Source organism: Mobula hypostoma, chromosome 13 (assembly GCF_963921235.1).
Source record: "Mobula hypostoma chromosome 13, sMobHyp1.1, whole genome shotgun sequence".
Lineage (NCBI taxonomy): Eukaryota > Metazoa > Chordata > Chondrichthyes > Myliobatiformes > Myliobatidae > Mobula > Mobula hypostoma.
This window is the reverse complement of record NC_086109.1, coordinates 38,766,643-38,790,800: the sequence shown is the minus strand read 5'-3', so window position 1 is coordinate 38,790,800 and position 24,158 is coordinate 38,766,643. Positions and strand designations below refer to the sequence as shown.

The following is a 24,158-nucleotide window of genomic DNA, read 5'->3' as shown; positions in this document are numbered from 1 at the left end:
GAGGAAGTGGAGGGATGGGTTAGTAAATTTGTTGATGACACAAAGGTTGGGGGTGTTGTGAATGGTGTGGAGAGCTGTCAGAGGTTACAGCGGGACATTGATAGGTTGCAAAACTGGGCTGAGAAGTGGCAGATGGAGTTCAACCCAGATAAGAGTGAGGTGGTTTATTTTGGTAGGTCAAATATGATGGCAGAATATAGAATTAATGGTAAGACTCTTGGCAGTGTGGAGGAGCAGAGGGATTTTGGGGTCTGAATCCATATAACCACAGATACTCAAAGCTGCTGCACAGGTTGACTCTGTGGTTAAAAAGGCATACGGTGCATTGGCCTTCATCAATCGTGGGATTGAGTTTAAGAGTCGAGAGGTAATGTTGCAGCTATATAGGACCCTGGTTAGACCCCACTTGGAGTACTATGCTCAGTTCTGGTCGCTTCACTGCAGGAAGGATGTGGAAACCGTAGAAACGGTGGAGAGGAGATCTACAAGGATGTTGCCTGGATTGGGGAGCATGTCTTATGAGAATAGGTTGAATGAACTCATCCTTTTCTCCTTGGAGCAGTAGAGGATGAGAGGTGACCTGATAGAGGTGTATAAGATGATGAGGGGCATTGATCGTGTGGATAGTCAGACTCTTTTTCCCAGGGCTGAAATAGCTAGCACGAGAGGGCACAGTTTTAAACTGCTTAGAAGTAGGTACAGCAGAGATGCCAGTGATAAGCTTTTTACGTAGAGAGTGGTGAGAGCATGGAACAGGCTGCTGGCAACGGTGGTGGAAACTGAAACGATAGGGTCTTTTAAGAGACTCCTGGATAGATACATGGAGCTTAGAAAAATAGAGGGCTATGGGTAACCCTAGATATTTTCTAAGGTAAAGACATGTTCAGCACAGCTTTGTGGGCCGAAGGGTCTGTATTGTGCTGTGGGTTTCCTATGTTTCTATGTTTCTAACAAACCGTATGGGTAAAAATACCCTGTTGGGAGTTATAAACAGACCATCTAACAGTAGTAAGGATGTGGTCTACATGTTACAATGGGAGATAGAAAATGCATGATAAATGCGTGCCAAAAGGGCATAATCATGGGGGTTTCAATATGCAGATAGATTGGGAAAATCAGGTTGGGGCTGGATTCCAAGAGGGAGATTTTCTAGAATGCCTACCAAATGGCTTTTTAGACCAGCTGATGGCTAAGCCCACTAGGGGTATCAGCTATTCTGGATTGGGTGTTGTGCAATGAACTGGAATTGATCAGAGAGCTTAAGGTAAAAGAAGCCTTAGAGGAACATGATCATAATACAGTTGAATTCACCCTGAAATTTGAGCAGAAAAGGCTAAAGTCTGATGTATCAATATTACAGTGGAGTAAAGAGAATTACAGAGGCATGAGAGAGGAGTTGGCCAGAATTGATTGGAAAAGGTCATTGATGGCAGAGCAGCATTGGCTGGAATTTCTGGGGAAGCAATTCAGAAGACACAGGATATATACATCCCAAAGAGGAAGAAGTATTCTAAAGGCAATATGACACAAATGTGGCTAACAAGAGAAGTCAAAGCCAACATAAAAGCCAAAAAGAGGGCATATAATTGAGCAAAAAATAGTGGGAAGTTAGAGGATTTTGAAGCTTTTAAAAACTGACAGAAGACAACTAAAACACTCATTAAGAAGGTAATGATGGAATACGAAAGTAAACTAGCCAATAATATTAAAGAGGATACCAGAAGTTTCTTCTGATACATAAGGTGTAAAAGAGAGTTGAGAGAGGACCTCAAAATGCTGGAAAACAATGCTGGAATGGTAGTAATGGTGGACAAGGAAATGGATGAACTGAATATGCATTTTGCATCAGTCTTCACTGAGGAAGACATTAGCAGAATGTTGGAAGTTTCTGGTGTCAGGGGTCATGAGGTATGTGAAGTTACCATTAATAGAGAGATGTTTCTTGGGAAACTGTAAGGTCTGAAGGTAGATAAGTCGCATGGACTAGATGGTGTACACCTCAGGGTTCTGGAAAAGGTGCCTGAAGAGATTGTGGAGGCATTAATAATGATCCTTCAAGAATCACTAGATTCTGGAGTGGTTCTGGAAGAATGGAAAATTGAAAATGTCACTCCACTCTTCAGAAGGGAGAAAGGTAGAAGAAAGGAAATTATAGACCAGTAAGTCTGATCTCAGTGGTTGGGAAGATTTTGGAATCGATTGCTAAGGATGTGGTTTTGGGGTACTTGGAGGCACATGATAAATTAGATCATCATCAGCATGGCTTATTCAAGGGAAAAGCTTGCCTGAAAAATCTGTTAGAATTATTTGAAGAAATAACAAGCAGAATAGACAAAGGAGAATCTGTTGATGATGTGTACTTGGATTTTCAGATGTTCATTTACAAGGTGCCACACATGAGGCTGATTAACATGATATGGAGCTCATGATATGGATAAAGCAGTGACTGATTGGCAGGAGGCAAAAAATGGGTATAAAGGGAGACTTTTCTGGTTGGCTGCTGGTGACTAGTAGTGTTCCACCCGAGTCTGTATTGAGACCAATCCTTTTTATGTTATATGTTAATTATTTGGATGATAGAATTGATGGCTTTGTCGCAACTGATATGAAGATATGTGGAGGGGCTGGTGTGTTTGAGGAATTAGAGAGGCTACAGAAGGACTGAGACAAATTTGGAGAATGGGCAAGGAAGTGACAGATGGAATAATGTGTCGTGAAGTGTATGGTCATCGACTTTGGTAGAAGAAATGAAAGGGTTGACTATTTTCTAAATAGGGAGGAAATACAAAATTCTGAGGCATAAAGGGATTTGGGAGTCCCTGTTCAGGGTTCCCTAAAGGTTAATTTGCAGGTTGAGTATATGGTGAGAAAGGCAAATGCGATGTTAGTATTCATTTCAAGAGGATTAGAGTTCAAAAGCAACGACGTAATGTTGAGTCATTATAAAGCACTAGTGAGGCCTCACTTGGAGTGTTGTGAGCAGTTTAAGCCCATTGTCTCAGAAAGGATGTGCTGAAACTGGAGAGGATTCAAAGGAGATTCACATAAATGATTCCAGGATTTGGCTTGGGGCTGTATTCACTGGAGTTCAGAAGAATGAGAGGTGACCTCATTGAAGCCAATTGAATGGTAAAAGGCTTTCATAGAGTGGTTGTGGAGAGGATGTTTCCTATGATGGGAGTGTCTAAGACTGCAGGATACAGCCTCAGAATAGAGAGGCGTCCTTTTCACAATGGAGACGAGGAAGAATTTCTTTAGCCAGAGGGTGGCGAATCTGTGGTATCTGTTGCCACAGGCAGCTGTGGGTGCCAAATATTTATATATATTTAAGACATAGGATGATAGGTTCTTGATTGGTCAGGGCATGAAGGGATACAGAAAGAAAGCAGGAGATTGGGGGCTAAGAGGAAAATTGAATCAGCCATGATGAAATGACAGAGCAGACTCAATGTGCCAAATGGTCTAATTCCTGGTCCTGTATCTTATGGTCTGATAGTCTTATAGTCTTACGGCTATTGTTAGACTGTATTATCTGTCTAATGTTCTTTGCACCAGGGTGTTTCTTTCCTATCCTTGCATTCCACCTAACATTGTGTCTTCATGTTCTCCCCATAGAAAATGGCCAGGTCTTGACTAGACTTGGTATCTCTAGATGCACAGGGTACTTTTCGAGCTATGCTGAAGATCCACTCTTGAACTGTATAGTTGCAGAATACTGCCTTGTTTCCTTTTATTTCTTTTTTCCCCTGTTTTTTCTCCCCTTGGCCACAGAACCTTGACTCTGGAAATTAGACTCCCTCGTTAATCTTTTCCTGTACTGAATAGCTCAGCCTATTTACCAACCAACCCACACCTGTAACTTTTAGCATATTAATGATGCTACACCAAAATCTCTATAGAACCCAGCCAGGCCTTTTTAACTAACAATGAAGCAAATATTAGAAGCATTGTGAAGGCCTGTTTCTGCATGTGTGACCATCCACCTGTGTATAATCTAAAATTCAGGTTATAATGCCTGCTGGCATCAGTGTGATTATCCTGACTCCTTCATGCATTGGTAGGTTGACAAATGAAAAGCCTGAAGGAAAATGGTTGACTTTGTAGAACTTAGTGTCCACAATGTTTTATCTTGACTCTTTGTCTGAGATTGAATCATATCACTCAAAAATGTGGCTTTAGACAGTCTTCTTTCTAGGCAGAGTTGCTTTCTTTGGAAAAGAAAAACTAGAATGTGAGTATTGAGTTTTTGAAAGTTAGTGAGTGGTTTTACTAAGGACAAAGATAAGAGAAATCTATTCATACTTTTGAAAGCAAAAACCAGAAATCATTGCAGAAAGATGGTGAAATGTTCAGCTTTGTGTAATACAACCAATTGTAAGGTGTTGATTGGCAACGAAAAATGGTACGAATGGAATCTTTCTGGAGCCAAAACCATTTAAGACCAAATGGTCTGATATTAATTCAAAAACCAAAATCCTATGCAAGTCTGAAATAAAAATAGAAAATACTGGAAATACTCAAGAGGTTAGCTAGTATCTGTAGGGCGAGAGATTTTTAATGCCTATTTCCCAAGAATACTTCATCAGGATCTGTCTCAGATAAACATGGTTTAACACTGTGCTTAAAGTGGAAAATGCCAAAAAGATGGTTGAATCTGAATAAGTAGTTAAGGCTCTTACTGAAACATTTTATTTTGTACCCTGAGTAGTAGCATATGGGGCTTTTGAGCACCTTTCCAGGTTTGGACGTAGTTTCTAGATGTTGGGTAAACTCAGATTTTAAAGAATATTAAAGAATCCTTTTAAGTATAAATTTTGCTGGATGTTAACTTTTTCTGTGCTTCTACTTCCAAAGCCAATCTAATATACTGTAGCACAAAAAAAGAAGTGTAAATTTAACAAAACCTCCAGAAATGACTACCTTAATCTTTGTAATAAAATTACACATGCAGGAAATGACTTGAATCTTTAATGGGTTCTGTGTTTTGCTGTACCTACAGCTTGTTAATTAGTTTCACAGTGGAGTTGTTAGAATGGCCTCCCACTGACTGAAGGCCAAAGCAGAGGCACTAAAATACACCGTTCCTACTTTGGCGCAAGGTAAACATAAAGATCTGGCTCATCTCCAAATTTATACTTAGCTGCTAAAAGGATGATGTGAACTTTGGATTAGGCTGGGATTATCATACCCAATCATATAAAGCCTGGGCATTTACCCCTCCCTATTGGAAGTATGTATTTACCAAGGTTGCAGCTATTCTGTGGAACTGATGTGACAGCACCTGACACAGTCAACAGTTTGCACTTCACAGGTTTGATTGATAACCATGTGCCTCAAATCCTACCCTCTGAACTTTGCATTCATAAAGCAGTAATCTGTGCTGCCAGCTGCTGAATTTTTCAAATATTCTGGGGGTCCTTACTGAGGAATTTGCTCTTTGAAATACATTTTCAAACCCCTACTTTGTGTTATAGCCTGCCAAATGTTCCCTGACGTAGAACCAACACTAGATATGCAGGTCCCAGGCACTAATCATTTCAGAATAATGGGAATACAACTATACCTTTATTAATTTTATATATCACTGCTAGGTTTCTCATCAATGTCAGAGGTTTCTGATTCTTTATTAAGATGCACATTTGTTCACTATTCTGGGGTTTAAAGATATTCCCTATAGCTTGTGCATCAGCTCAGTAAATGCAGTTTTTAATGATTACTATAGATGGCATTTTGCAGAACAAGTTAAACAATGAACAATTGTAGAACAAAGTTATTACAAGGTACTGTGGGACAGGAAATAACTTTATTCTTGACTATATGAATTCCTTAAAGAATTATGGTCAAGTTGGGGATTGATTCACATAGTATGTTACAGCACATCATAAATATCTTTAAGCCAATAGAATTGTTTTAAACCATTTGCTTCTATCCATAATTAAGCTCTCAGCTAAATGAACAAGAAGTAACGACTACACATGCAGAAGAATCAGAAATTGAAGGAGAAAGCAAGAGTGAGCAAGAGAATGAAAACAAGAAGCCAGAAATGAAGGAGGTTCCCACCAAAACACTGGAGAAACAAACAGAGGACCATTACAGTAGGAGACCTAGTGCAAGTAGTTTGAAGGTGAGTGTCATGCTAACAATAAAAAATCAAAAGTTGTGTGAGGGTTGCTATTTGCTTAATATCACATCTAGTTATTTTGCAATAAGTTGGATAGCATGTTGCTATGGGATTGTATTGTTATATCATGCAATTAAAATGTTGTGTTCTGCTAAGTTTGACATATGTCTACAAGAGTGAGGTGGAACGCAGCAAAGAAGCAAAAGCCCTTAAGGACTTGAAGCTGAAAATGAACATCAAATAAAGGCAATTAGTTCTGAAATTGGGAAACACCCTTTTTACTCAAAAACCAGTGGAAAATTCTGAGCACTCTTTTGTAAAAGGCTATAGGTGCTGGCTGAATAAATACTTTGAACAAATAATATTTTACAAAGTAATCATTTTTAAAGTAATGATTTTTCACTTTTGTAACATGCATTCTGCATTGTTTCATCTTGTTCTACCCCAATGCACTGGGTATTAATCCTATTTATATGGACAGTGTTCAGGGCAAGCTTTTCACTGTACCTCCATACATCTGACAATAATCCAATTCCAGTTCCAATTTTGGAAGACGTGTATCAGGGGCTAGGTTTGGCAAAGGTTTGCATTAATCACAAACTGACTGATTGATGTAACTGGATCAAGAAGTTGAGTTTTCAAAGTTCAAAAATTCAAAGTTCAAAGTACATATATTATCAAAGTATATATGCAGTATACAACCCTGAGATTTGTCTTCCCCACAGACAGCCATGAAACAAAGAATATCATGGAACCCATCCAAAGAATGAACTCTCTTCCATGTGCAAAAAAAACAAATTGCACAAATGGCAACCAAAAAAATGAGCAATATATACAAAACATAAAACACAAAATTGAAAGATTCCAGGCATTTTCAGATTTGTTATCTGCAGGCCACCCTGATGCAAAATCACCCAAAATAGCAGCAAAAAAAGGAGCGACCAGAAAGCAGAAACACATCATAACGATAACTACAAAATCCAATTGACAAACCGCGTTGATTAAACCTTGCCTCAGACATAGGACTCTGGCAGCATCCCTCCGACAGCATCAGGAGAGAGAAAGATCATTCTTATTCAGGGACACTCCTGCAGGAGCAGCAAGCAAGAGGGAAAGAGGGACTGTCACATGCAGACACCTTCCTCTGGCGGTAGCGAGTGAGAAGCTGGTAGATGGTGCTGAACACTCACTTGCCTCCTGCACTCACCTTGATGATTCCAATCAACTTTGGCACTTTAATTGGTGAGAACGGCAAGAAGTGGAGTCGATCATAGGTCGTGCCCTGTCTCCAGGCTTCTTGGCCTCAAGGCAGTTTTCTTCATTTGAAACACCATCAGAGACAGCAAAGCACCATATCACTCAATCAGTCTGAAAAGCACACCACCATAATGTAGATCATGGGCTCCAACAGTAGCAGAAGCACATTTGAAAGAGAAAGATGACATAAAAGAAGTGAAAGAAGTAGTTTCATGAAAAGTGTGGAGGATGTTGCCCTTGGTCAGGTTGTTTCCAGGCCCAATATTTTTCTGGAGACTTTTCCACTTTTAATCATATGGAGCTAGGTAGTCTTATTCATTGAATGAAAAATAATGTAGTATTCTGGAATAATGGAATTTTATCTGGAATAAAGTTATCTATATAATGAATAAACAGGAAGTTACACGGGTTTATTGGATTCTTGCTTGCCAGACCTTGGCATTATCAGGGACATCTGGGAAGTCTTACAGGCTCATGTATCTGAACTTCCAAAGGGAATAGGGAAGGTCCTTTCCCCTTGAAAGGGTAAACACTCAGTGGACATGCCATTAGGTATACCTGTACATCTGCACATTAATGCAAATATCTAATCAGCCAATCACGATGCAGCAACTCAATGCAGCAAAGCATGCTTACATGGTCAAGATGTTCAGTGGTTCAGACCAAACGTCAGAACGAGAAAGAAATTTGACCTAGGTGACTTTGTCCGTGGAATGATTGTTGCTGCAAGATTGGGTTGTTTGAGTATCTCAGAAACTGCCAGTCCCCTGGGATTTTCATGCACAACAATGATAGGAAAAATTGAAAAAAACATCCGGGTAGGGGCAGTTCTGTGGCCTTCTTGATGAGAATGGCTAGACTGGTTCAAGTGACAGGAAGGTAACAGTATCTCAAATAACTACACATTACCTCAGTGAAGTGCAGAAGAGCACCTCTGAATGCACAACACGTGAAACCTTGAAGTGGATAGACTACAGCAGCAGAAATCCATGAATATACGCTTCAGCAAAATCAACCTCGTTATCCAGTTCCACAATCAGTCAGTTTGTGATCAATCCAATCCTTTTCCATATACACAGACCACGAATGCCTCCTGTACCTAAGAAAGTGGCCACTAAGTGCATGCAGTTCCACATCTGGGGCTAAAAATTAGATGCAGGGCTGTTAGGAATGTATAGTATATCATGGTAATAGCTATGAAGATGGGAAAGTTCAAAGTTCAAAGCAAATTTATTGTCAAAGCACATATATGTCACCATATACAACCCTGAGATTCATTTTCTTGTGAGCATACTCAGTAAATCCACAACAGTATAATAACTGTAACAGAATCAATGTAAGACGGCACCAGCTTGGGTGTTCACCCAATGTGCAAAAGACAAAAACTGTGCAACCAAAAAAAGAAATAAATAATAATAATAAATAAATAAGCAACAAATATCAAGAACATGAGATGAAGAGTCCTTGAAAGTGAATCCATAAGTTGTGGGAACATTTCAGTAATGGGGCAAGTGAAGTTGCCACTTTGGTTCAAGAACATGATGGTTGAGGGGTATTAACTGTTCCTGATCCTGGTGATGTGAGTCCTGAGGCTACTGTACCTTCTTCCCTATGACAGCAGCAAGAAGAGAGCATGACCTGGGTGGTGGGGTTCAGTGATGATGGATGCTGCTTTCCTGCAACAGTGTTTCATGTAGATGTGCTCAGTACTGTGGAAGGCTTTACCCATGATGGACTAGGACATTTCCGCTACTTTCTGTAGGATTTTCCATTCAAGGGCATTGGTGTTTCCATACCAGGCTGTGATACAGCCAGTTAATATACTCTCTCCAAAACAGCATACAAACATTATAAGTCAGACTGAGGAATGATGATGATTGTTGCGGAAGAATGTTGTAACAATGCAGATTTCCAGCGACTGTTGCTAGAACTTCATTCCCTTTACTTTGCATAAGCAATGTGAACTAAAACTCAAAGTGGCCAAAAGTGGTGATTTAGTAGAAACAGCACAGAAAAGGGGAAGAACCAAAGCATCTTTGCATTTGTTTAAAAGTAACATTTCTATCGCTTGCAGGGCCTAGGTTATTAATTGCGAGTCCTGATGAAGGGTCTCAGGCTAAAGTGTCAACTGTTCATTTCCCTCCATAGATTCTGCCTGACCTGCTAATTTTCTACAGCATTTTGGGTGCGCTTTTCTATTAATTGCAAGAGAGTGATTCATAGAGTGAAATTGACTTTACAGCCCATAAAAAAAGGCCATTTATTCCAGTTTGTCTATGCTGGCAAGTTTATTCCTAATGAGTCTCCTCCCGTCACTTTATTTGATGTAAGCTCAATGTTCTCTATCCTTCTAGTACAATTACTTCTAGTACAATTACTTCTTTCATCTAATATGTGAAATATCTTAGGATGAATAAATAACAATGATACATTTATGGATAAAAACATCTAGTTTATCCATAAATGTATCATTGTTATTTATTCATCCTAAGATATTTCACATATTAGATGAAAGAAGTAATTGTACTAGAATTGATTCAGAGGAGATTTACAAGCATGTTGGAAGGAATAGAGAATTAAGTTTATTAGGTCATGGTGTCCAGGCAAGTGGGAGATTTAGAAGAGATGTTTAAAATTAATGGAGACTTGGAGAGGGTAATGAAAAAGGAGATATTTCCCTAAACAGAGACATCATTATTAAGGCTGAGGTTTCAGGGTAATTGGAGGCACAAGATAAAATAGGCTGCAGTTAGCATGGTTTCCTGAACGGGATATCTTGCCTGACAAATCTGCTCAAATTCTTTGAGGAAGTAACAGATATGCAATTCAAAGGAAGATCAGTGCATGTTGTTTACTTGGATTTTCAGAAGGCCTTTGTCAAGGAGCAGCACATAAGGCAGCTAAACAAGATAAAAGTCCATGGTATTACAGGAAATATACTAGCATGGATAGAAAATTGGCTGACTGACAGGAGGCAAAGAGTGGGAATAAAGGGGGCCTTTTCTGGTTGGCTGCCTAGAAATTGGATTGGGCATTCCCAAGTATGTTTAGCAATGTTACAGGAACATGCAAAAATGAGGAATAAAAGGACAAAATGATATCTGGAAAAGAATAAATATGTTTTCCATCTAAGGACAAAATGATATCTGGAAAAGAATAAATATGTTTTCCATCTGAAATTTGCAATGAAACAAGGCTTGAATATTTCCTGTTGGCATTTGAACAGGAATCTCATCATTTAACTGTGTGCCATTTCGTAAAAAACATATGTCCAACTTCAAGTCCTCTATTCTACCATGAGCTCTTGGCACTTTGTATACCCTACACTTTGTATACCCTACACTTTGTATATCCATTTTATGGATTGGATAAACTTGGGTTGTATTCTATGGAGTGGCAGACGGTGAGCAGAGACCAGATAGAATTTAAAAGATTATGGGAGGCGGAGTGGAGAACCAGTATCTTTTTCCCACAGTTGATCTGTCTAATACTAGAGGCTATGCATTTAAAGTGAGGCAATATAGTATGTTCAAAGGAGATGAGCTGGGTAAGCTTTTCAAGTAGAGATTGGTGGATGCCTAGAAAGTAATGTGGGTAAGTAAGTTAGACATGTTTAAGAGGTTCTTAGGCACATGAATGTGCAGTGGATAGAGAGATATGGAGTTGAAGGGCTTGTTCTAATATTATCCTTTGCCTTCTTTGTTAACCATGGATTGTGCTTCTTTCTAATGGAATCCTTCTTTTTGAGTAGGATAAACTGTTGGTGAGCACTATAAACCCACCAGCAACTTGAATATCTGCCACTATTCATTTATCAACCTGTCTCAAGGATTGTTTATCCAGTGCACCTTAGACAATGCCTCTCTATTCCATTATAATTCAATTTCTTCACATTAAAGGTACTGATCATGGACATGGCGTTCATCCTCAAATTGCCTCTATCATATTGTGTTCACCACCCCTAGGCCTAGAGGATTATTAATCAGATCCTTCATTAATCTTGTTGCATTAGACCAATGGTCCCCAACCACCGGGCCACAAAGCATGTGCTACCGGGCCGCGAGGAAACAATATGATTTGGCGATATGAAATAATATGAGTCAGCTGCACCTTTCCTCATTCCCTGTCACGCACTGTTGAACTTGAACACCTCCCCCACCGTTGGCCAGTCCACAAGAATATTGTCAATATTAAACCAGTCCACGGTGCAAAAAAGGTTGGGGACCCCTGTATTAGACTAAATAAATTACCTGGGTTATTAAATGGAATATATTATGGACATTGATGTCAAATGCCAATAATGCAGGCTTCTAATATCCAAGATATCACCTGTTGTCTCTGAAATCAAAGTGAAAGAAATCATCCTTTCACTAGTGCTGTGTGTAGGTGATCCAATATCAAACAACATTTAAGAACAATCCTTCCGCCAACTTGGCAAAATTTGCAGCGAGGGAGCTCAGTGTCACTGTGACTTTGATTTCCATACAGAAAGCAACCTAGCCATGAGAGCACCAACACTTCATGTATCTCAGTGTTGATAGGCTTGGGAGACTGGGAAACCTGAAACTGCAAATAAAATGTTTATCAAAGTGATCCAGTGAAGTATCTCTGAAGACTTACTTTATTAATGGGCATGTCATTGCCTTTTGACCAAGATACCTATCCCACCTTGATTGGCTTTAAATGGTGAGCTACCATTGATAGACCTGTTACAAGGATGCCTCAGCAGTGAAACTGGGGAATTAGTTGTTAAGCACTGTGGATTTTATAATAGACTGGGGTGTCCTTTAGTCTATTCCAAGTTATCTGACCTTCCAATATTTGCACTGTATCCCTGAGAAGTCATGAGAAGTGACATATGAGCAAGGTGTGTTCCAAGTTAAGGCAGACTATTCCACAATATCTCTGTTCTGAGCTCCTATTTATGGAATGAAGTTGGTGATATGCAGATAGTAGTGACATTGGTGCATGTCTGATGCCAGAAAATTTTAAATGTGCTTGCATGGTTTTCCACATGAAGTGCCCAGTCCAGTTTCTCAGTAGGCATAAATTTCACACAGACAAGATCCCAAGTACAAGCTGGATCACAAGGTACTGATCATTTTTTTCTGCTCGATACAAGTCAATTTCTATATGCTCACTGGAAGTGTTATGAGTTGCACATTAAATTGAGAATCATTGAATTGTACAGTACAGAAAAGGGCAGTTTTGACCCATGTTATCCATGCTAACTCTACTGTCTCTCTACACTAATCCAATTTGCCTTCATTAGGCCTGTGTCTCTCTCTGCCTTTCCTACCTAAGCACCTGTCCAAATGCACTTTAAATGTTATACCCTATCTGCCTCATGTGACTGCTCATTCCAGGCAGCTACCACACTCGGTACTGTATAGGGAAAATCTTATCCTTTAAGTTTCTCCTTTCTTAACTGAAACCTATACCTTCCAGCTCAAGATTCCCCTGCTCTGAGGAGCAATTCTGAATACAGATCCTGTTCATGCGTCTTATAATTAAATAAACCCCTTTATGATCACTAGAGTATGAATCAGAATCAGGTTTATTACCATCGGCATGTGACGTGAAATTTGTTATCTTAGCAGCAGCAGTTCAATGCAATACATAATCTAGCAGAGACAGAAAAAAACAAAATAATAATAATAAAATAAAACATAATAATAAATAAACAAGTAAATCAATTACGTATATTGAATAGATCATTTAAAAATGTGCAAAAACAGAAATACTGTATGTAGTGTTCTCGTGCAGTGTGTTGAAACTCTGACTAAGCACCAAGTTAAACCAGAGCCAATGAAGACAGAGTCGTAGTAAGGTTAACCATTTACTGTTCACTCTTCCGCATTAACATCATATGGTGAAAACTGTTGATGAAAATATACAAACATATACAGCATCTGTTTCATTCTGGAGACCACGCATGCTCTCTTCTTTTAGCGAATGTCTCCAGCCGCCCTGAGTAACGGGCGAGGGGGGGGCGGGTTCCGTCAAACCACCATCGGGCTCTAGCCGACCCCGCATTTGAAATTGAAAAGCCAGCACGCGCGCTGCCCCAACCGCCACTTCCTTAACAGAAACCACGTTAATATTTTTACTTCAAATACATTCTTATGAACTTACGGCGTTGCTTCTATAATGTTTCTTTGTGGGTAGAAACGGAGCTCTTCACGATCATGCTGCGCGCATGGCACCCGTCTCTACACCTTCCTGAACCGGAGGTTACACATAAGACGCGGCCAAACCGGAGATGATGTCATCGCATGCCGCGATATACCATAGACAATGAACTTACCTTTGTTAAACTGTAACATAATTATCAACCTTTAACTTTAACTAGAAAATAGTTACAAACAAATCACTTAAAGCGTAGACCTAACAAAGTCAAATAAATGTCTTAAGGGCAACACACTGTATATTAAAAAATTGAGGTAGTGTCCAAAGCTTCAAAGTCCATTCAGGAATCGGATGGCAGAGGGGAAGAAGCTGTTCCTGAATCGCTGAGTGTGTGCCTTCAGGTTTCTGTATCTCCTACCCGATGGTAACAGTGAGAAAAGGGCATGCTCTGGGTGCTGGAGATTATCAGATTATCCAAAATCTCCTCAACAGAAGATTTGAGTTGCTACTGTACAGTGATCTTTTAGCAAATTGTCCTCACGGTGCTTCGCTGGGCTGCTTATAGGACAGCATCTGGTAGTAACTTCTGCCTTTGTCATATGTTTAAACCAAAAATCACATGAATCTAAATGCTTAATCCTCAGATTAATCAGGAACTTGAGTAGCTCTTTGAAGTCTGCAGCCTAACATTTCTGGTTTATTAGCCTATTCATTTCTTATTACAGTATGTAGATGAGTCACTTGAGGCCCTTCTGCATTTCTGGAGTTTCTCACTTAATGGATTCCAGTATCAAAGCATGAAAGCCCTGCGGAAGCTATGTGAAAATTGAAAACTGGAACATTTCCTGATGCACATTGTATTAAACATGACAGAACTGTTCGGAAGTAATCTGCTGGTGAATAGTGATAGAGTCATAATTGCTCCAGTTGTATGAAATACTGGTAAGGCCACACCTACAGATAGCTTTGGTCTTCTGGTGTAAAAAGCGAGGTACTTGCGTTGGATGCAGTTCAGAGAAAGTTTGCTCAGAAGTTCCCTGGGATGAAAGCTTGAGCTATGAGGAAGAAGTGAGAGGACTGAGCTTCTCTATCGGAGTTCAGAAGAGTGGGATGCAATCTGATTGAAACCAATATGATCCTGGGGATATTCACAGGATAGGTGCTTAGAGGATGCTCGTCCCTTGAGGAATATCTAGAAGTAGAGGGCAGAGTTTGAGAATATGGGGTATTTGTTTAGAATTCCTAAGGTTTAGTTATTGAATATATTTGAGACTGAAGCAGCCAGTTTATATGGGTATGTTGGGGAGTGAAAGGCAAACCGGAAAACACAGGATAGTGGAGAATGAGATCCACCATGAACTTCTCGAATGGTGGGTTAGGCTCAAGTGACCTGGTAGCATTTTACTGTTCCTATTCCAAGTGTTCTTATGAAAGAGTAGGAAATAGGACTAATTGGAAATCTTTATTACAGAACTGGTACAAGCACAATGGAGTTGCATGGTTTTTATGCTATCCCTGGTTATTCACTGACATAGTTAAACTCAAAATCATCAACTAACTTCAGAATAACTATTTGTAGACATTTCAATCAATCCATTCTTATAATACAGAGATAAAACTACTACTTTATTGACTTGTAGGGGAAATAAAATGATTATCAGACAAATGAGATACCTATTGTATCTCAATCACACTGCATATATTTCCACTGAGATTTTGTAACATGCGTGATAATGTAGTCCCACAATTCTTCTCTGAACTTTAGAGCAGGGTTTCCCAACTTGGGGTCCATGGACCACTTGGTTCATGGTCGGGGTCCATGGCATAAAAATGGTTCGGAGCCCCTGCTCTAGAGGAATATTCTTGTTAGCTATGTGTGCAACATTTCTCCTTTTAATCATCCTGCAGAAATTATTTCAGTTACCTGGAAATCCAGTTGGGGTTCGGTTCCTGCCACTGTCTGGAGGAGTTTGTACGTTCTCCCCGTGACTGCATGGGTTTCCTCTGGGTGCTCCAGTTTCCTTCCACATTCCAAAGACCTTTGGGTTAGGAGGTTAATTGGTCCCGTGTGTAATTGGTCACGTGTGTAATTGGTCCCGTGTGTAATTGGTCACATGTGTAATTGATGACATGTGTAATTGGTCATGTGTGTAATTGGGCAATTAGGCTGGAAGGGCCTGTTACCATGCTGTATCAATAAAGTTTTTCAAAATGTTGCTTCTACCACTTCTTCAGGCTGCACATTATAAGCATCTGCCAATTAAAAATTTCCCTTGTGAATCTCCTTTAAATGTCGCCCTTTCACTTAAAAGCTGTCTCCTTTGGTATTTGACATTTTTACACTGGAAAGAGACTATCTACCAGATCCATGCCTTTCATAATTTTATACGTTTCTGCTGGACCAACTTTCAACCTCCAATGCTCCAAGGAAAACAATCCATGTTTGCTAATCTTTGTTTTTATTTATTACTGAGGCTACGTCTTGGTGACCATCTTCTGCACCCTCTTCGATTCCTCCACATCCTTACTGTAATTCAGCAACCAGAACTGCACATGGTACTCCAAATATGGCCAAACCAATTTACAGTTACAGCTGCAATGTAACTTTCAGACTTTTGTATTCAATATGCCACTAACAAAGGCAAATGTGCTGCATGCATATCACAACCGTGTCTAGTAGTGATGGCACTTTCAAAGAGCAGTTGGCTTGTACTACAATGTCCCCCTGTATGCCAATGCTCCCAAGGGTCCAGCACATACTGTATATTTTCCTCTGACATTTGACCTCAAACAGGCAACACCCTTCGCTTGTCTGGAATTAAGCTCAATCTGCCATTTTTCTGCAGATACAAATTAGCTTAATATCATATACACAAGGGTGCAATGAAAATTAGCCTGTGTGAATCTAACAGAAAGAAAGAGTATATTGTAATGAAAAATACAACAATAAATATACGAAGGGTGATTGATAAGTTTGTGGCCTAAGGTAGAAGGAGTCAATTTTAGAAAACCTAGCACACTTATTTTTCACAATAGTCCCCTCCTACATTTACAAACTTACTCCATCGGTCGTGGAGAATACGGATCTTGGACCTCCAGAAAGTGACCACAGCAGGAGTGATTGATAAGTTCGTGGTGTAAGGTAGAAGGAGATGAGTTATACAGCTCTCGTTACATCTACATACAGTTCAACTCTTTGAGTGATTATGCACAAAGTTTGAAGTTAAAAATTCATCTCCTTCTACCTTAGGCTACAAACTTATCAATCTCCCCTGATAAGTTATTAACCTCACAACCACTGGACTAAGTGTGTAAATGTAGGAGGGGACTATGTTGAAAAATAAATGTGCTAGGTTTTCTAAAATTGACTCCTTCTACCTTAGGCTACAAATTTATTGTTACCTAACCGGCAACAATGAATATTACTCAAGACAGGTTATATAAAAACAACCAAACATTTATTAAACACATATAAACGATAAGGGAAAAAGAACAAAGGAAAACTTTAGCTGGAAGTTAACAGATATGCAGCCGTTCACCAACTCCACTCGGCTCTGGTTATTAAAGCGTTAAATGCGAAAACAGTTCTTAAAGCATACAGTCAGATATAGTTCTTAAAGCGATAACTTTGAAAGTCCAACAGTTTTACGCATTCAATTGGGAGCGACTTCTCTGGAGAAGGATTTCTTCACAGACGCAATTTTACTGCTGGTTCTGTCCACAGGATTCACGATGCCGAAAATAAACAGTTTAAATCGGCTGACTTTAAATTCCTTTAGAAACAGAGAGCACCTTTTTGCATGAACTCATTGCCCTTTTGCAAGAGTTTTCTCGATGCAGGTTCTGCTCCAATGAAAATTCAATAAGGTTGATTCTTTATTAAACTGCCAAACGATGCCAACTTCTCTCGATCCTTCACTTTGATGAATTCTTCACTCTCCCTTCAACTGTCGGAATTGAGTAAGTTGGCACTTCCAGCCACAAATTCCCATCCAAATATATCTTATAAGAGAACGCACCCTCCGTTTTAAAAATGAAACTGCGTCACAAAAACAAACATGCAACAGAAACGGAGGCACAACACGTTCTACCTGGAAATCTTCAAACTCAAAAACTAACTGCGTCACCTGGGTCGACCCTTATATAGTCACGGGGCACATGTCATCACGTGACCTCACATCGGCAGGAAAATCTCATCAGGTGACCTCCAAAAGACCATTACATCATTCTCACCAAAAAAAACCAGATCTCCTTGAGCATGTAACATTATCAATCACCCCTCGTAGAAATAAGTGAAAACAACAGAATAGCACAAAGATTGCAAATAGTGGCCACTCACCTTCCCATATGTCCAAATTCATCTGTATCCTGCTAAATCCTTTGATAACCTTCCTCGCTATCCTTTTTTTTCGTTGTCATCTGCAAACTTACTAATCAGAAGACCGTAAGACATAGGAGCAGAATTAGGCCATCTGGCCCATCGAGTCTGCTCCGCCATTCAATAATGGCCGATCCATTTTTTAAAATCTCCTCCTCAACCCCACATCCCGGCTCTCTCCCTGTAACCTTTGATGTCATGTCCAATCGAGAACCTATCAATCTCTGTCTTAAATACACCCAGTCACCTGGCCTCCACAGCTGCCTGTGCCAACAAATTCCACAAATTCACCACTCTGGCTAAAGAAATTTCTCCACATATCTGTTTTGAAAGGGCGCCCTCTATCCTGAGGCTGTGCCCTCTTGTCCTTGACTCTCCCACCTGGGAAACATCCTTTCCCCTGTCTAGGCCTTTCAACATTCGAAAGGTTTCAATGAGATTTCCCAGCATCCTTCTGAATTCCAGCGTGTATAGACCCAGAGCCATCAAACGTTCCTCGTATGATAACCCTTTCATTCCTGGAATCATACTTGTGAACCTCCTCTGGACCCTCTCCAATGGCAGCACATCTTTTCTAAGATGAGGAGCCCAAAACTGTTCACAATACTCAAGGTGAAGCCTCACCAGTGCCTTATAAAGCCTCAGCATCACATCTTTCCTCTTGTATTCTTGACATCTTGAAATGACTGTTAACACGCCATTTGGCTTCCTCACCACCAACTCAACCTTCAAGTTAACCTCTAGGGTGTTCTGCACAATGTCTCACAAGTCCCTCTGCATCTCAGATTCCTGGATTTTCTTCCCGTGTAGAAAATAGTTTGCACATTTATTTCTACTACCAAAGTGCATGACCATGCATTTTCCAACATTGTATTTCATTTGCCACTTACTTGCCCATTCTCCTAATCTATCTAAGTCCTTCTGCGTCCTACCTGTTTCCTCAACACTACCTGTCCCTCACCAATCTCCACCAATAATCAGCCCACCTACATCTTTGTCCAGTTCATTTTCCTGTATATTGTCTCAGGTGTGTCTATCATTAGGCAGTTTTGGAATAACCTTTTTTTTCTGGTAAACTGCTAGCATTGGGTGCTTGCCGCTTAAGTTAATCACTTACTTTCTTTTTCTAGGGAGCACCCTGTGTACATCATTCACCCCCGATCCGATGGAATGTCTTGACCTGAAATGTCGAGCATCCTTCTCCCTCCACAGAGGGTGCCTAACTTGCTGAGTTACACCGGCAACTCATTTTCTGCTCCAGATTACAGCATAAACAATCCTGTGACACCATTGTGCTACACTGACAACCCCCACTACCAACCAAGTATACTCCTCACCTCCAGATGTGATAATACTCCGTTTCAGGCCTCCTGTCTCCCACCATCTGACAGTATGATTGCCCCAGGCTCGAGATATTGCACATTGGTTATTGTTAGTCTTTGTCGCTGAGTAGTTTTCATTTATTCTATTGTATGTCTCTGTTTACAGTGAATGCCTGCAAGAAAATGAATCTTCATGTTATGTATGGTGACCTATATTTACCTAGATAATAAATTTACTTTGAATTTTGAACTTTGAAGTCTGCTTATTTTCCAGGTTCCCAGTTGTAAACTCCACTCAGTCTGACCCATTTGCCCCAATTACCAAGTCCAATGCCCCCACTTGCATTGCAGATTCCCCATCACCATTCATATTCCTGGGGTCCAGTCAAACTTCTTCTCCAGCAGCAACGTGGCTTCCCCTCTTTATCATTCAAGCCGCCAATCTAAAATTCCGCTCCCTTTTCTCAAGCTCACGGCCATGATGGAGACTCATGGAACCTATTTATCACGATTCCACTTTCTAGAGAGGTGCTTTCACGGTGGTGCATTTCTGATGCTGAAATACACAGTGCCTAGCAATTAATACGAGAGGTCCCGTGACCTGAGTTGGTCAGTTAATCAGCCACTATAAATTGCCTCCAGTGTGTAGGTGATTGGTAGAATCTGGAGAGGGGGAGGGAGATGATGAGAATCTGAGGAGAATTATATGGGATTATTGTAAGTAAGTGCTTCATGATCAACAGAGAGTCGATGGGTCAAAGGGCTGATTTCCAAGCTGTATGATGTATGGCGGTAGTGTAACTGTAGTTTGCAGCTGTCCCCATTTGTTCACGTTTATTGCAGCTATAAATCATCTTAAGTAAAGTAAATCTGTATGCAATGATGAATGATCACTTCCTTTATCAGTTAAACTGGATATTTAAATTGACCATGAAATCAAAGGCTGTGTCACCATACCACAGAGAATGCTGTGTAATATGGCTATGAATCTGCATATCACAATAAAATTTTTGAGACCATGTAACTACATCTCTGTTAATTGTATTTAAGGTTCCAGTCCAAAGGTGTAAGTTCAGAATACCTTACATCTTCAATTACCTGAAGTGTAATCTCAAAGGTGGTTTTATTAATTTGCACCATTATTCATGATAATCATACAACAAAATGTCTTTTCCCTTTCTAAAGCCAGAGCAGTTATTGATTTTATTGATCATTAAACTTATATTTTTATTTAGTATCTTTCCTAATTTCAGGTATATTCCTGTATATTTAATAATAATAATAACTTATTTATGGAGAACTTTTCATACAGACGATCTAGTTCTAGGTGTTTTACAATGGGATAAAGTGCAAACATAAATATAAGATAAAAAATAAAGATAAACATGAAAATAAAAAGAAAAGATATTAGTTAAAACCAAAGTTAAATAAATAGGTTTTGAGCTGGCATTTAAAAGTCTCAACTGAGTCTACATCCCTTATAGTTTTAGGTACTGAGTTCCATAGTTTCAGAGCATATTTCAAAAAAGCTGACCTGCCAATTACCTTCTGATTGTTTAAATTTCAGTGACAAGTGGAAGAAGATCTGAGAGTTTGAGCAGGATTATAAAACAAAATCAATTTTGTGATGTATGCTAGACCCAGACTTTGAAGTGCAATTCCAAACGATACAGGAAGACAGTGTAGAGTAGTTAAGATGGGGATGATATGTTCCCTCATCCTGATTTTTGTTAGAAGTCTAGCAGCAGTGTTCTGAATGCATTGGAATGTGTCAATAAATTGCTTTGGAAGGCCTGTAAAAAGTGCATAGCAGTATTAAGACCATAAGACATAGGAGCAGAATTAGGCCATTCAGGCCATCGAGTCTGCTCCGCCATTCCATCATGGCTGATCTCAGATCCCACTCAAATCCATACACCTGCCTTATCACCATATCCTTTGACGCCATGACCGATCAGGAAATTATCAACTTCTGCCTTAAGCGTACGCAAGGACTTGGCCTCCACAGCAGTCTGTGGCGGAGCATTCCACAGATTTACTACTCTCTGGCTAAAACAATTCCTTCATACCTCTGTTCTAAAGGGTCGCTCCTCAATTTTGAGGCTGTGCCCTCTAGTTCTGGATACGCCCACCATAGGAAACATCCTCTTCACATCCACCCTATCTAGTCCTTTTAACATTCGGTAGGTTTCAATGAGAACCCCCTGCATTCTCCTAATCTAATCTATTCGACATAAAACAGCAAATTAGTTTTTCAGCAGCGTTTCATGACAGAAATGACATACCTTTCAAATATTTCTTAAGTTTAGAAATACTGTTCTGGTCACTTTCTTTAAGTGGTATATAAAATTTGAATATGTGTCAAGGATAACACCCAAGCTTGTTACTTCTGATTTTCACGTTTATCAAGAAGTTTATCTCTTTTGTCTTTGGGACCAACCAAAAGTATTTCAATTTTATCTTCATTTATTTTCAGGACATTATTGCTCATCCACTTGTTTATTGCAGCCAAACCAGAAATGAGAAAAGACAGGGTGTTATCATCATAAGGCTCACCCGAGTTATACAATGGCATGTCGTCTGCATAACTGTGGAAACCTCAGTTTGCACTGTGTTACGGTGTCTCCTAAGGGATGCATGCATAAGAAGAGTAAAGGTTAACAAAATAGCTGATAATTCATTAAAGCAATAGCTTTTAACAACAATTCAACAGTTAAAGCCTACTGTTATGGTGACACTAAGGTCAAGTACAGCAAGCAGAGGGAGTTACAGAGGCCCAGGATTTTGAGCTTGTTGATTAGGACTGAGGGTATGAAGGTGTTGAATATGGAGCTGTAGTCAATAAACAGCAACCTAGCATATTGCAGGTATTGCTGCTGCCCAGCTGATCTTAGGACAGGTGAATAGCCAGCAAGGTAGTATCTACTGTCGACCTATTGTGATAGACAGATTGCAGCGTGTCCAGGTTCTTGCTTGGGCAGGAGTTGATTCTAACCAACTTCTCAAAGCACTTCATCACAGTAGGTGTGAGTACCACTGAGTGGGAGTCATTGAGACAGATCACCCTGCTCTTCTCAGGTACAAGTATGATTATCACCCTGGGAACCTCTGAACGTGGCAGTGAAAGCTTGAAGGTGTCCTTGAACACTCCAGCCAATTGGTTGGCAGAGCTTTTCAGAGCTACACCATCAGGGCCTGACACCTTGCGAGGGTTCATCCTCTTGAGAGATGTTCTGACGCAGCCTCTGTGACAGGGATCACAGAGTCACCAGATGCTGCAGGGATTCATACAAGCGTAGTTTTATTCTCTCTTTCAAAGCACGCATAAAAGGCATTGAGCTGATCCGGGAGTAAAACTTCATAACCATTCTTTTTGTAGGTTTTGCTTTGTAGGAAGTAATGGCCTACAAACCCTGCCAGAGCTGATGTGTATCTGATTCCAACTATAATCTCAATCGGAGTTGTTTTCTCTTTAATATAGCCTTCTGACTTGCATACTTCTGGATCAATGATCTTGAATGCCACAGATCTATTCCTCGGCAGATTATGAATCTCCTGATTCATCCACAACTTTCATCTGGGTACGTCGGTAATAAGCTGGAAGGCACAGTCATCAAAATAGGTCTTGATGAAGGGTGACGATGGTGGCATATTCATTCCGATTCGAAGACGAATCCCTGAATATCGTCCAATCCACTGACGCAAAGTGGTCCTGTGATCGCTCCTTTGTTTTCCTTGATCATACCCTCTTGGTCCTCACTACAGATGCTGCAATGTTTAGTCCCTGCCTCTGCCTATACGCTGGGAAATATGGCTTGCAGCTTAAGCAGGAAACGTGAAAGTGAAAACCAGCTAACTATGGTACAAAAATTTCAGTTGTTTGTACAAGCGTTCTTTTGGGATTGACACAGCAGTTCGAGCTGCTGCCTGGCCGCTACTGGGAACTGGGTTGCCAATTGCCTTCAACCACAGGTAACACTTTGCAACAGTTTCCATGGGCTTCCCAGAGGTTGTGAGGATGGGTAGTGACAAATGCTTGTAATCTGTCAATCTCTGGAAAACAAGTAAAATGTTTTTGCCATCAGCCCTTTATCCGACTTCTTCAGAATTCCTACTATCTCATTTCAAAAACATGGCACAGATTTCCCTCTCTCTCCCTGAACTCTCGTCCATGGCTTGTATCCTTCCTTTTCTCTTCTCGTGTCCTTTTTCCTTCCTCTTAGAGTGGTGTTTAAAAGACAGCATTTGACACCGTTGGCAGCCAGGAAACTGAGGGTGTGACAGCAGCTGTTGATGGATTTTATTGATGGGGCTTGTTCTGCTGCGTACAGAATTGTTTCTATGGGAGAATCATTGGGAGAAGAATTTGCATTCATTTTAGAAATCAGGAGCCAGCTGCTTCTGAATGGAAGAATTTGACTAAATGTCTCCGGCAGAAATACTGTCCCAAATTCTTTTATACCTGGTCCAGCTCAAATCATGGTCTTTCTGTTCAAGTCATTGAAAGTGGGCATGCAGGTACAGCAGGCGGTGAAAAAGGCGAACGGTATGCTGGCATTTATAGCGAGAGGATTCGAGTACAGGAGCAGGGAGGTACTACTGCAGTTGTACAAGGCCTTGGTGAGACCACACCTGGAGTATTGTGTGCAGTTTTGGTCCCCTAATCTGAGGAAAGACATCTTTGCCATAGAGGGAGTACAAAGAAGGTTCACCAGATTGATTCCTGGGATGGCAGGTCTTTCATATGAAGAAAGACTGGATGAACTGGGCTTGTACTCGTTGGAATTTAGAAGATTGAGGGGGGATCTGATTGAAACGTATAAGATCCTAAAGGGATTGGACAGGCTAGATGCGGGAAGATTGTTCCCGATGTTGGGGAGTTCCAGAACGAGGGGTCACAGTTTGAGGATAGAGGGGAAGCCTTTTAGGACCGAGATTAGGAAAAACTTCT

The 24,158-nt window shown here is 40.2% G+C and overlaps 1 protein-coding gene across 2 annotated transcripts in view; it reads left to right on the top strand.

Moving 5' to 3' along the window:
• The window catches only part of lad1 (ladinin), a 111,590-nt gene that overhangs the window by 30,570 nt on the left and 56,862 nt on the right, over nt 1–24,158 (top strand). For both annotated transcript variants that reach the window (XM_063065560.1, XM_063065559.1), the window contains exon 3: nt 5,941–6,124. In XM_063065560.1, coding sequence (XP_062921630.1) covers nt 5,941–6,124 — 184 coding nt within the window. The remainder of the gene's footprint in view (nt 1–5,940; nt 6,125–24,158) is intronic.